This window comes from Castor canadensis, chromosome 5, assembly GCF_047511655.1.
Source record: "Castor canadensis chromosome 5, mCasCan1.hap1v2, whole genome shotgun sequence".
Lineage (NCBI taxonomy): Eukaryota > Metazoa > Chordata > Mammalia > Rodentia > Castoridae > Castor > Castor canadensis.
In genome coordinates this window covers 141,008,199-141,021,159 of record NC_133390.1, presented here as the reverse complement: position 1 = coordinate 141,021,159, position 12,961 = coordinate 141,008,199, and the positions used below count along the sequence as shown (strand labels likewise).

Below are 12,961 nucleotides of genomic sequence, written 5' to 3'. Positions count from 1 at the left end.
TTAAATAACAATAAAAAGATTCTGTCAGGAGAACGAATCTTTTAGATTTCATGCATGCCTAAGACAAAATAGGTTTTCTTTTTTCTCTTCAAAGGTTAAACTCATCTTTCTCTCTCTCTCTCTCTCTCTCTCTCACTCGCTCTCACTCTCGCTCTCACACACACACCTTGCATAAATTGTATGTCATTCTGATTAAACCATGTTTTCCTTCTTTTATGCTAACAGATTTCTAATTTGGGAAATTGTGTATGTATGTATGTATGTGATTGTGATTATCTCACAAAGAGAATTTAGAAAACAACTTGAAAGCATTCAAGCAACTCAATCTACTCTTTAACCTTCTCTGCAAAAGAAGTTCGATCCCAAGAGTATTTTTATATTTAAGAGGGCAATGAAGGGTGACAGAACAATTGGCAGTCAGGCTGTTATAATTCCCTATTAATCAGGGACTATATTTTTTTTCTTTCAGCTAAAGGCGAGGACACACCTGCAATGTCTGTGAAAAGTCAAGGCTCCAGTGACACAGAAAATGCCACAGGTCCGGATGGTAAGTTTCTGAGCTACCTGTGCTCAAACTATAAATCCGGCATATTTTTTTCTGTGTATAGTCTAGGATTAAGGGAGCAATCTGTTCTAGGAATCAACATGTTCTGTTAGAACAAAGTAAATTTCAAAAGCCAAATTCAGCTAAGAAATAATAAAAATGGCAGCCTCTTTTGTTTTTAACACAGCATTATCTGTTTCAAAGCAGCATATGGCTTGGTTTAAACAAATCTCCAAATTCCAACACTAAACTGAAGTCTACTTAGTGAACTTCATGGAGACATCACTTGCTTCTGCAAAAAGAATTTGTTCTACTGTCATCCCTGATCCCTTCAGCACTTGAGGAACCGAAGCTTGAGTTTGGGCTAAGATTGTTCTTGGATCTTCATTGCTTCACTCACTGAAAACGCTTTTTTAGATGAGCATCTAAAAAATAATTTTACTATCCCTTTGCCGCTACACAGCCATACTGAGTGCCCTTTGAAATACTATTCATTTCATTAGAAAAATAGTGATTTCAGCACACATTTAAAAAAATTTGATTTTATTGGATCATATAACTAAGAAAACCAGACTTGGTCAGGTGTTCAACTGTTTATATATATATTCCTCTTTGTATTTTGTAATTTTTAAATGATACATAAAAAACAGTTATACATATTAGTGGGTACCATGTTATATTTAAATACACATGTATGATGTAATGTTTAAAGCAGGTTAAGCATATTCATCTCCTCAAATATTTTGCAGTATTTGTCTTCTGAACCTTAACATGATCTTCAGATCCACCCATTTTCTTTAAATGACATAGTTTCATTCTTTTTTATGGCTGAATAATACATCATTATACATATATAGCATATTTTCTTTATTAATTCATTGCCAATGGGTACCTAGATTGATTCCACAGCTTGGCTATTTTGAATAGTGTTGCAATAAACATGGATGTACAGGTGACTCTATTGTATCCTGATTTATATTCTATTGGATACAGAGTGGTATAACAGGATCATATGGTAGATCCGTTATTAGTTTTGAGGAACCTCCATACTGATTTCCATAGTGCCTGTATTAATTTACATTTCCATCAACAGTGCATAAGTATTTCTTGTTCCCCACATCCTCACCAGTGTTACTGTTGTTTTATTGATGATAGCCTTTCTGGATGGGCTGATGTGAAATCTCAGTGTAGTTTTGATTTGCATTTCTGTTATGACTAAGGATGTTGACGATTTCTTCATATATTAATTGGCCATTTATGCTTTCAGTAACTGTTGGTTTGCCCATTGATTAATTGGATTATTAGTGCTTTTAGTGTTTAGTTTTATGAACTCCTTTTATATCTGGCCACTAATCCCTTTTCTAATAAAGAGCTGGCAAAGTTTTTCTCCCATTCTGTAGGCTACCTCTTCATTCTAACTTCTTTGATATGCAGAAGTTTTTTTTGATAAAATCTAATTTGTCAATCCTGCTCTTATTTCCTGAGCCATTATAGTCCTGCTCAGAAAGTTGTTGCCTGTGCCTGTATCTTCCAGTGTATATTTTGTTTTCCTACAGTAGTTTCAAATTTTCAAGTCTTACATTAAGGTCTTTGGTCCACTTCTTATTTTTGTACATGGTAAGAGATAGGGATCAAGTTCAAGTCTCCTACACATGGCTATCCTGCTTTCCTAATACCATTTGTTGAAGAAACTGTCTTTTTTTCCAATCTATTTTTGGCACCTCTGTAGAAAATCAGATGGGTGCATCTATAAGGGCTTATTTGGTGGTTCTTATATTTTATTCCATTGGTCTACATGTGTATAGTGTGCCAGTACCATGCTGTTCTTGTTACTATGGCTCTGTAGTATAGTTTGAAGTCAGGTATTGTGATACTTCCAGTTTGTTTTGCTCAGGATTGCTTTGGCTCTTTGGGGTCCTTTGTGCTTCCGTAAGAATTTTAGGATTTATTTTTGTATTTCATGACAACATATCATTGGAATTTTGATGGACATTGCATTAAATCTATAGATCAGTTTTGATATATAGCTATTTTCACAATATTAATTCTGCCAACCCATGAAAATGGGAGGCTTTCCATTTTCTAATGTCTTCATCAATTTCTTTCTTCAATGCTTTATACTTCTCGTTGTAGATCATTCACCTCCTTAAATGTATTCCCTGGGAGGTTTTGAGGCTATTGAAAATGGGATTTATTTCCTGATTTATTTCTCGACATATTTGTTATTGTTGGTATGGAACAGCTACTGATTTTTTGCATGTTGATTTTGTATCCTACTTTGCTGGAAGTATTTACCAGATCTAAAGGTTTTCTGGTGGGTGTTTTAGGATCTTTTAAGTATAGGATATTATCTCAAATAGGAATAATTTGACTTTTCTTTTTGTATCAAATTTATTTCTTTCACTTGTTTATTTCTCTAAGAATTCAAATCATACATTGAATAAAAGTGGAGATAGTGGACACCCTTGTCTCATCACTGATTTTAGAGGGAATACTTTTTCTTCCAATTCAGTATAATGTTGGCTATAAGTTTGTCATAACCTTTATGATGTTGAGGTGTGTTCCTTCTGTTCCTCGTTTTTTCAGGGCATTTATCATAAAAGGATGTTGAACCATCCTTGCACCGTGGAATGGAACCAACTTGATCTTTTTAATATGTTGCTGAATTTAGTTTACAAGTGTTTTATTGTGAATTTTGTGTCCATGTTCAAGGAAATTGGTGTATAATTTTCTTTTTTGCTGCATCCTTATCCAGTTTTGGTATTAAGGTAATACTGGCTTCGTAGAATGAATTTGGTAGCTTTCCATTCCCTTTGTATTTTTTATGAAGAGCACTGGTGTTAGTTCTTCTTTAAAGTTCTGGCAGAATTCAGCAGTGAACATATCTGGTCCTGGACTTTTCTTTGTTGGAACTTTTTATTGCTGTTCAATCTCATTGCTTATTACAGATCAATGTTTACATTCTCTGTTCGATTTTGGTATGTGTTTAGAAATTTGTACGTTTCTTGCAGAAATTGTACAAACTGTTGAATTGTACAAATTGTTGAATTTGTACAATGTCTTGTAGAAATTGTAAATTGTTGGAATGTAAGTTTTCGAATTATCTTCTACTGATCCTCTGAATTTCATTTCTATATCTGTAGACTTTCATCTCTAATTTTATTAACTTGTGTCTTCTCCCTGTTTCTTTGTGTAAGAGTTGGTCAATCTTTTCAAAGAACCAAGTCTTTGTTTCATTGATTATTTGTATTGTTCTTTTAGTCTCCATTTCCTTAATATAGGCCCAAATTTCTTTCCATCTACTAATTTTGCATTTGGATTGTTCTTGTTTTTCTAAAAGCTTGAGTTGCATCATTATATGTTTGATATCTGATTTTTTTAATGTAGCAATAAACTTTCATCTTAGCACTGCCTTTTGCTTTCATTTTCATTTGAGTCTGGGAGTTTATTTCTTTCCTGATTTCTTCAATAACCCACTGATCATTCAGAAGTTTATTGTATAATCTCCATGTATTTGAATAGTTTCTCTTGCAATGGATTCCTAGTTTTATTTCATTATGGTCTATTAGCATACAGGAAATTATTTTGATCTTTGTATCTTTAATACTCACTTTACAGCCTAAAATGTAATCTGTTTTTGGAAGAAGAAAGCTTTTGAGAAGAATGTGTATTCCACTGAATTGGACTGAATACTGTATAGATGTCTGTTAAGTCCTTTTGGTCTATGGTGCTGTTTATTTCTGGTGTAGCTTTAATTTTTCAGTCTGTTGATGAAAGTGGGGTGTTGAGATCATCTGCTATAATTGTACCTGGACCTATCTGTCCCTTTATGTACAGTAATGTTTGTTTTATAAAATTGGGTATACTGACATTTGGTGCATATATCTTTTTTATATCTTCCTGACAATGTTCCTTTTATTAATGTGTAGTGGCCTTCTTTATCTCTTTTGACAGATTTTGGTTTGAAATCTGCTTTTTCAGATATTAATAAGCTACTCCTGCTTGCTTTTGACTTTTACTACCTTATTATATCATGTTCCATCCTCTCACTTTTACTGTGTGTCTTTGCGCATGAAGTATGTTTCTTGTATGCAAGGAATAATTGAATTTTATATTTTAAATTCAATTGGCAGTCTATGTATTTTTATGGGAGAATTAAGACCATTTACATTTAGGGTTATTTACTATCCTATGGAACTATTGGTTTTATTCCTAATGCAAATGTTATTTGTGCTTTTTGTTTGTCCATATTCATTTTTGGGTTTTGCCGAGTTGAATATGTTCAATTCTTTCTGAATTCTCATGTATTCATCTATTCCGCTCTTGAAATTTATTCTTTCCTGGGCTCTTGCCTTTATTCCTCTTCTGTAATATTCCCTTCAGTATCTTCTGCAATGCAGGCTTGCTTGACATGAAGTTCATTAGCTTATCTTAGTTTATCTTGAAAGCCTTAGTATCTCCATCGAATTTGAAGGATAACTTTGCTGAATCTAGTAATTTTTATTGGTTATTATTTCCTTTCAGAGGTTGAAATACATTGTTCTATGCTTACCTGACTTTTAGACTTTCTGGTGAGAGGTAATTCTGATGTATTTATTTCTAAATGTGGAGCAAGTTTTCTCGTGCTCCTGTTACTACTGAACCTAACTGGGCTAACTGGGGATGATGAGAGATGCAGAAAGGACAAAGGATAGACAGACAGACATGCATAAAGTTGGGGTCAGGTGTGCTGGGCACTCAGATGGAGATGCACAACAGCCTTGTTGCTTCTTCTATTAATCTCTTCCTTTTGCTCTGCTTCTTTTCTCTGTCTTTATTCTTTAAGGCCTTACTACTTTATAATTCTTTAAAACCTTGCTTCTAAAGTCTTCTTTTCCATTCTTTAAAGTCTCTTTCCTTAAACTTACACTTTCCATGATTTCTTTAGCTTTTCTTTAGCATAATCTCTGTCAGAGTCTTTGCCCTCAGAGTTGCACTGTCCCATGTTCTCTCTTTAGCTTTCTTAAAGTCTTGAGGCTCAGACTTGCCAACAACAGCAGCTGCATCTAAAAACTGCATTAGCATAACTCTTAAGTCTCAGTCCTTAGACTTGCACTGTCCCATGTTCTCTTTAGCTTTTCTTTAGCTTAGCTTTTCTAAAGCCTATGTACAAAGTTCGTGGTGCAGAAAGCTGCTCTGGTGGAGACATGTGGCAGCCAATCAAAATCCCCCATCCAAAAGCCAATCAAAACCCACCAAGAAGCCTCATGTCCTCCTTCAGCAAGTCTTTTATATCCAGTGGTAAATAAGGAGGTTGAGCAACAGTTCTAGGGGAGGGGTGTGACATTGTAACAAAAGAAACCTGTGTTCCTATTTCTCTGAACATAAACAACTTGGAAATCAGCTGTGCTGTATCCAGCACTCTTCTGTGGCTGGGGCCATGCCAAACTCAGCCTGCTGATTATTGGGCACAGCTGTGATTATGTCACGTTCTCATAGGCTTTTCATAATCTGCTCTCCACATGTAAGTTGGTGTTTTTCCCTCACAGCTTTCACTCCCCTTTCTTTGTTCTCTAGGATGAGCATCTTAATTATGCAGCATTCTTCTCATGCCTCGTTGGGATTCTAAATGCCTCTTGTACATTGGTGTCTATATCTTCCCAAGATTTGGAATTTTTTTTCTTCTTTAATTTCATATGCCCTTAGTTTGTACCTCAGTTCCTTCCACTCTGTAGATTCTTAGGTTTGGTCACTTGATCACAACTTTGAAGAACTCTGGAATATGGTCATGCTTATTTGTTTTATTCTTTATTGATGTATGAGTACAGTATTTCCTAAACCTTATCACTGATTCTTTCTTCTTCCTGATCCTGTCTACTGATGTTGTTACATACTGTGTTTTAAATGTGCTTTCTTGAGCTTTCCATTTCCAAAATTGGGATTTTTCTGAATTTCAATAACCTTATTGAATTTCTCACTCATGTTACTTTTTTTGTTCAGATCTTGATTTCCTTACTTTGACATCATTTTTTTAAAGTAACCTTCTATATTCTTTAGTGTTTCAGCATCTTTCAATAAGAAATTGAGTTATTATGAACTTTTGGAGAAGTGATATTGTTTTTGTATTACTTGTGATTCTACATTTCAATCTGTGCCTCTATTAGAGTGGATTTCTCTTTTTTTACTCAGATGAGAAAGACTTCTGTCATCAGTAAAAAGGCCAATGATTTAAAAATAAACCAGATATTTAAATGTAGTAAAAAAAATGGAAACATCAACTGTACTTCCAGTAAGGTTGTAGAAAGAAACTAGGGTCTTATAAGAAAAACAAGGAGTTTACAAGTTATTAAAGATCTTAAAAGTTAAGTAATGCAAAGAAAGGGATAGGGAAAAGAAGGAATTGGGAAGACAGAGAAAGAGGGGAGAAGTATATGGAAAATAAGAAGTGTAGGAAATAAGAGTGTAAGAAAGCATAATGTGATTACTGAAGGGAAAGCCAGAACAGTCAGGGAAAGAGGAAAAAAGGGAAGAAAAACCACTTTACATTTCTTCCTTGCTGAAGAGGAGCATGAAAATAGGCTGGGCCCATGAGAGCAGTGTTTGTTTTTCTCAAGTCCCTGGCCCTCAAGAGTTCCATCTGCAAATTCCCCTGTAGGAGCAGCCTAGCCACAGTGGTTGGCTAAGGCTCAAGGTACACGGCAATGGCTCTGGGATATGGGTTGATTGTGGGCACCATAGCAGCATCTCCAGGGAAAGGGTTGTTAGGAGGCCTGACCCTGGCTCCAGGCAGGCAGGCAGGGCACCATTGGGGGCTTGCAGTGGCAGTGGCTCCAGGGAGATGGTGCAGCACTGCTAAAGATATTGGCAACAGGTTGGAGGAGGTAGGGGGATGGCATGGCATGTGGTTTACTCATTCCACCCAAGTATGTGAATGAGTCAGAGCATGCCCTGGCAAATCTGCCTTCTTCAACCCCATCCCCCAAGCAAGCACTCCAGTTGAGGAGCAGCTCACAATCTCTTGTCAAGCAGTTCTGTGTCTGTGAATCTAAGTCCCCCCAAATTTGCTGAGACTATAATGAGTCTCAGTTATTGGGGACATTCGGGAAGGTGTTGAAAGAACAAATGAAAAAGAAAAATGTCTGGGTCTTCTGCTCTTCCCAGTTGGGAGGCTTGTCTTTAAGACCTCTCCTAAGAAGACTCCACGTCAGAGCATCAGTTAGTGGCTGAGAATATGCAGGCATCCCCTTCTCTGGCATCTCCTTGCTGTGCAGAACCTATTTTGGGGGGGTGCTTAAAAATTTCTTGCTCATTATAGTACGCTGACATGTTTCCCTATGTTTTCTCCCAGTAGTTTCATAGTCTCAGGTCTTAAGTCTTTAATCCATTTTGAATTGATTTTTGTAACTGGTGGGATAGGGGTCTAGTTTCATTCTTCTACATGTGGCTATACAATTTTTCCAGCACAATTAATTGAAAACCATCCTTTCTCCAATGCAAGTTCTGAGCATCTTCTTAAAAAAAAATCAATTGGCTATAGATGATTACTTGTAGTCTCCCTATTCTATTCCATTGTAGTATTGTATATCTGTTATGTCAAAACTATGTGTTTTGGCAGTTCTGGGATTTGAACTCAGAGCTTCATGCTAGGCAGATGCTCTACCACTTGAGCTATGCCCCCAGCCCTTATTGCTTTGGGTTATTTTTTTATATAGTGTTTCATATTTCTGCCTGGGGCCAGCCTCAGACCATAATCCTCATACCTACAGCTTCCCTGTAGCTGGGACTACAGGTGTATACCACTATACACAACTTGTTAGTTGAGATGGAGTCTTGGTAACTTTTTGTATGGGCTGTCCTCCTGATTGCCACCTCCTGAGTAGCTAGAATTATAGGTATGCACCAACATGTCTGGTTAAAACTATCTCGCTAGTTTTGTATGTTTTTTTAATTGGGCAGCATAATATGTCCTGTGTTGTCCTTTTGTTCAAGATAGCTTAGGCTATATATGTGTGGTTCCATATAAACTTGAGAATTGTTTTGCTAATTCTGTGAAGAATATCATTGGTATTTTGATAGGGATTAAATTGAATCTTTAAATCACTTTGAGTAGTGTGAACATTTGAACAGTATCAGTTCTTCCAATTCCTGAACACAGGATATCTTTGTACTTTTTTGTTCCTATTTATTGTAGAAATATTTTACCTTTTAAATTTATTCATAGATTTATTTTTTGTAGATCCTGTAAGTGGGATTGCTTTCTAGATTTCAATTTTGGATTATTATCTGAAGTGGTAGCAGTACTACCAATTCTTGTATGCTTATCTTTTTATCCTGTGATTTGGCTGAATTCATTTATTTGTTCTAATTGTTAGTGCAGGATTCTTTGCATTTCTCTACGTATATCATGTCATATGCAAACCTCAATAACTTGTATTATTTTCCAATTTGGATGTCCTTTATTTCTACCTTTTGCCTGATCTGCTAGGATTTCTAGAACTGTGCTGAAAGTGGAAAACCTTGCTCTGTTCCAAGTATTAGACAAATTGTTCAGCATTTCCCCATTCAGTATGTTAGCTGAATAAACTGTTAGATTGTTATGAATGGCTTTTGTTATATATGTTCCTTCTGTACCTAATCTTTTCCACATTTTTATCATGAAGGGATGTTGAATATCATCAGATGCCTTATGGCCATCTATTGAGATGACCATATAGTTTTTGTTCTACATTCTGTTGATGTGGTATATGTTTATTGATATAAATATATTGAACCATCATTTCTAGGATGAATCCCACTTGATCCTGGTGAATAATCTTTTTAATGTGCTTTTAGTTTGCTAGGACTTTTGCACCTATATTTATTGAGTCATTATCTTTTTAGTATTAGAGCCTTATAGAAAAAGCATGAAAGAATTCCTTTTCTACTTTTTGTAATAATTTAAGGAGAATTGGTATTAATTCTTCTTTAAATGTTTGCGTAATTAATCAGTGGAGGCATGTTACGCTGGACTTTTCTTTGATGGAGATGTATTACTATTGATCACTTATTATTGGTCACTTTTAAGTTTCTACTCATGATTCACTCTTGATGTGTATGCCTAAGAATTTGACGTATCCACTTCTAGATTACCAAATTTGTTGACAATATAGTTGTTCATAATAGTCTGTATGATTTTTTTGTTTCTCTGGTATATGTCCCTTTAACTCTGATTAGCCTTGATTTTCTGATTTTTAAATTTTTTTCTAGTTCCTTAAGATGCAGCAAGAGGTTGACATATTTCTATATTTTTTTGTAATTGATAGAAATTTCCCTCTTAATATTGCATTTGTTGTATGTTGTGTCTTTATTTTCATTTGTTTCAAGAAATTATAATTTTCTTGATTTTTTTTCCCTTAATCCACTGGTTGTTCAGTAAGTTGTTTAATTTCCATGTATGTGTATAGTTTCCAAAGTTTTTCTTGATACTGATTTCTGACTTTATTACATTGTGAGCTGAAGAGATACTGGATAAGATTTCAGTTTTTAAAATATTTGCTGAGCCTCATTTTGTGGCTTGTTGTATGATCTGTCCTGCAGAATGTTCCATGTGCTGATGAGAAGAATATATATGCAGCAGCTGTTGGAATGTTCTGCAGATGTCTGTTAGAGCTATTTGGTCTAGGGTGCAATTTAACTGTGTTCTTTCCTAGTTGATTTTCCGTATAGATGATCTTTCCATTATTAAAAATGGGATATTAAAATTCCCAACTATTGTACTAGAGTCTGTCTCTCTCTTTAGTTCTATTAACATTTTTTTTTTAATTTGGGTGCTCTGTTCTTGGGTGCAGATATATTTAGGTTTTTTTTCTGTTGCTGAATTGACTTATTTTTATAATGGCCTTGTCTCTCTTTACTGCTTTTAAGTCTATTTTTCTAGTATAAGTGTGACTTTTCCTGTTTTTGTTTAGATTCCTTTTGCATGGAATATTTTACTCCATGCCTTCATTTTCACTCTGTATCCCCTTAGAGTTCAACAGTTTCTTATAAGCAACATGCAGTTGAGTCTTTACTTTGCTGAATGGATTTTTTTTTAAAAAGGGTGAAGGAGGGTGAATTTGTTGGAAGTACTATGTATTCATGTATGTAAATGGAACAATGAGACCCGTTGAAGTTGTTCTAAGAAGGTGGGGAGGGAGGATAAAGGAGAAAGATGGAGGGGTGAATCCAAGATACTGTAACCACTTTTGTGTCAATTCACCCCCCATATAACTGCAATATGCTAAAAAATAAAATCCATTCAGTTATTTTCTCTTAATTGAAGAATTTAATCTAACATTTGAGGTAATTATTGCTAGGCAAGTCAGTACTACAGTCGTTATGTGACTGGTCTTCTAGTTTCTTTCTCCCTTATATCTTCCTGTGGTGCCTATCTCTTAACATATTAATGTAGTTATTCTGTTTTCTGGTCTTTATACTAAAGCTATGGCTCACACACCATGCTTACAATATTAGAGCACTCTGAATTTGCTTGTATAATTACTCTTACCCGTGAGTTTTAAACCTAAGATTTTTCCTTACTGAAAGTTTTCTTCCAGTTTAAGAACTTCCTTTAGCATTTCTTGTAAAACAGGTCTGGTGAAGAGATATTTTTTGAGTTTGTCTGTCTAGAAAGGTCTTATCCATCCTTTATTTCAATGGTAATCTATGCTGGATATGAAACTGGAGTTTTAGGCCAGAAACTTGACTTCAGGGGTTACACATGTCAGGCTACTCACCCCAGTATGCCAAAGAAAGATATGAATAATGGTGAATGTCAGAAAAAGGAAACTTAATTATCATGACATGGCAATCTACAGGAAGAGGCAAACTATGCACTTCTGCCCATTTTCCCAGTATGTACGTGATTTAGATTTAACTAGAGGAAGAATTAGGTTGTACATAATTATTAAAACAGTACTCATCACAGAGGTGGTGTTCACAGGTGGTCCTGTTGCTTGCTATCTCAGGATTGATCAAGCAGGGCTTTGCTGCAATAAGAGTTACTGCTGCCTGGCAGGTGGTCTGTCCTATGGGAGTTCTATTTCTTTGCATTTGACATTTTTTTTCCCTTCAGTACTGTGAAAACCTCATGTCACTCCCTCCTGCCTTTTAAGGCTGTTGCTGAGAAGTCTGTTTTCTATATTCCTCTTCAATCTGTTTCCCTATGTGTATTTTCAAATAGGCTATCTTCTACTTGATTCATAGTTCTATTGATGCCCGTCATGTTTTTAATTTGAGTGTATTTTTCAGTTCAAGAATTTTGATTTGATATTTTTAAATTCCTTCCATCTCTGCTATATTTTTGTGGGTTTTTTTTTCCAACTCATTGAGTTTCCTCAAAATGGGTGTTTAGAGTCAGGTGCAAGTGGCTCAGGCCTGTAAGCCTAGTTACTCAAGAGTCAGAGATCAGGAGGATTGCAATTTGAAGCCAGCCCAGGCAAATAGTTTGTGAGACCCTACCTCAAAAAACCCTTCCCAAAAATAGGGCTGGTGTTGTGGCTCAAGGTGAAGGCCCTGAGTTTAAGCCCCAGTATCACAAAAAGAACCCAGGTATTTAAATTTTTTTTTATTTTATTATTCATATGTGCATACAAGGCTTGGGTCATTTCTCCCCCGGTATTTAAATTTCTGAGAGTTCTCCCATGATTATCACCTCATCAATTTCTAGCATTTCATTTTGAGCGTTAGGTAAGGTCATGGTATACAAATGCTCTTTGATGCTTGTTGGCATGTGACATCGTCTAGGCATTGAAGGAAAAAGTACTTATTACAGACTTCTTAATCTAGCTTTGCCAGTGCCTATCTTTCCAGAAATTCTAATCAGGCTGTTTATTTTCTTTTATCCTATTGTTATTTCCACTACTTCAGCAGTGGGTGGGTCCCAGGTTCAGATTTACCAGTGTCTGCTGTTGGTGTGTAGTTTCAGTACTAGAGGAAAATCTAAGCTCAAGTTTGTCCTACATGCACAGTTGGCATAAGTTCAGAAAAAAACAAGAGTACCTAGAAAGAGTAGTCTGTCCTACAAGTCTCTCCTTGGTGCCAGGGTAGGCCCAAATGAGGTGGTAATATGCCTCAGGATTCTGCCTAACTCTGGGCAAGGTCATTATGGAAGGACCAGCCCCAGGTTCCTATGTTACGCCCTGGGATATGTTCAAGGCCCATGCTGCTATGGGCTGCTTATTGGTGATATGGAGTTGTGGCACAAGACTGCTGCAACCAGTCACTGGTAATCCTAATTGAAATAGAAGTCTAATAGCCTGGGACGTGTTTTCCCCTCATATTGGAACTGTTCCAGAGGCTCTGTGCACATGTCTGGGAATGAGAGCCATTAAGCTCTGCCCAGGGCAAAGTCTTGTGCTTATTAACCTTGTCCTATCCCCAGAAAATGTGATCTTGTGACACACTATGCTGACACGTTGG

At 36.0% G+C, this 12,961-nt stretch overlaps 1 protein-coding gene across 9 annotated transcripts in view; it reads left to right on the top strand.

The window, feature by feature from the left end:
* Macrod2 (mono-ADP ribosylhydrolase 2) overlaps window positions 1–12,961 on the top strand; it is a 2,131,419-nt gene that overhangs the window by 2,104,507 nt on the left and 13,951 nt on the right. For all 9 annotated transcript variants that reach the window (XM_074074308.1, XM_074074312.1, XM_074074314.1 and 6 more), the window contains one exon: window positions 470–547. In XM_074074308.1, coding sequence (XP_073930409.1) covers window positions 470–547 — 78 coding nt within the window. The remainder of the gene's footprint in view (window positions 1–469; window positions 548–12,961) is intronic.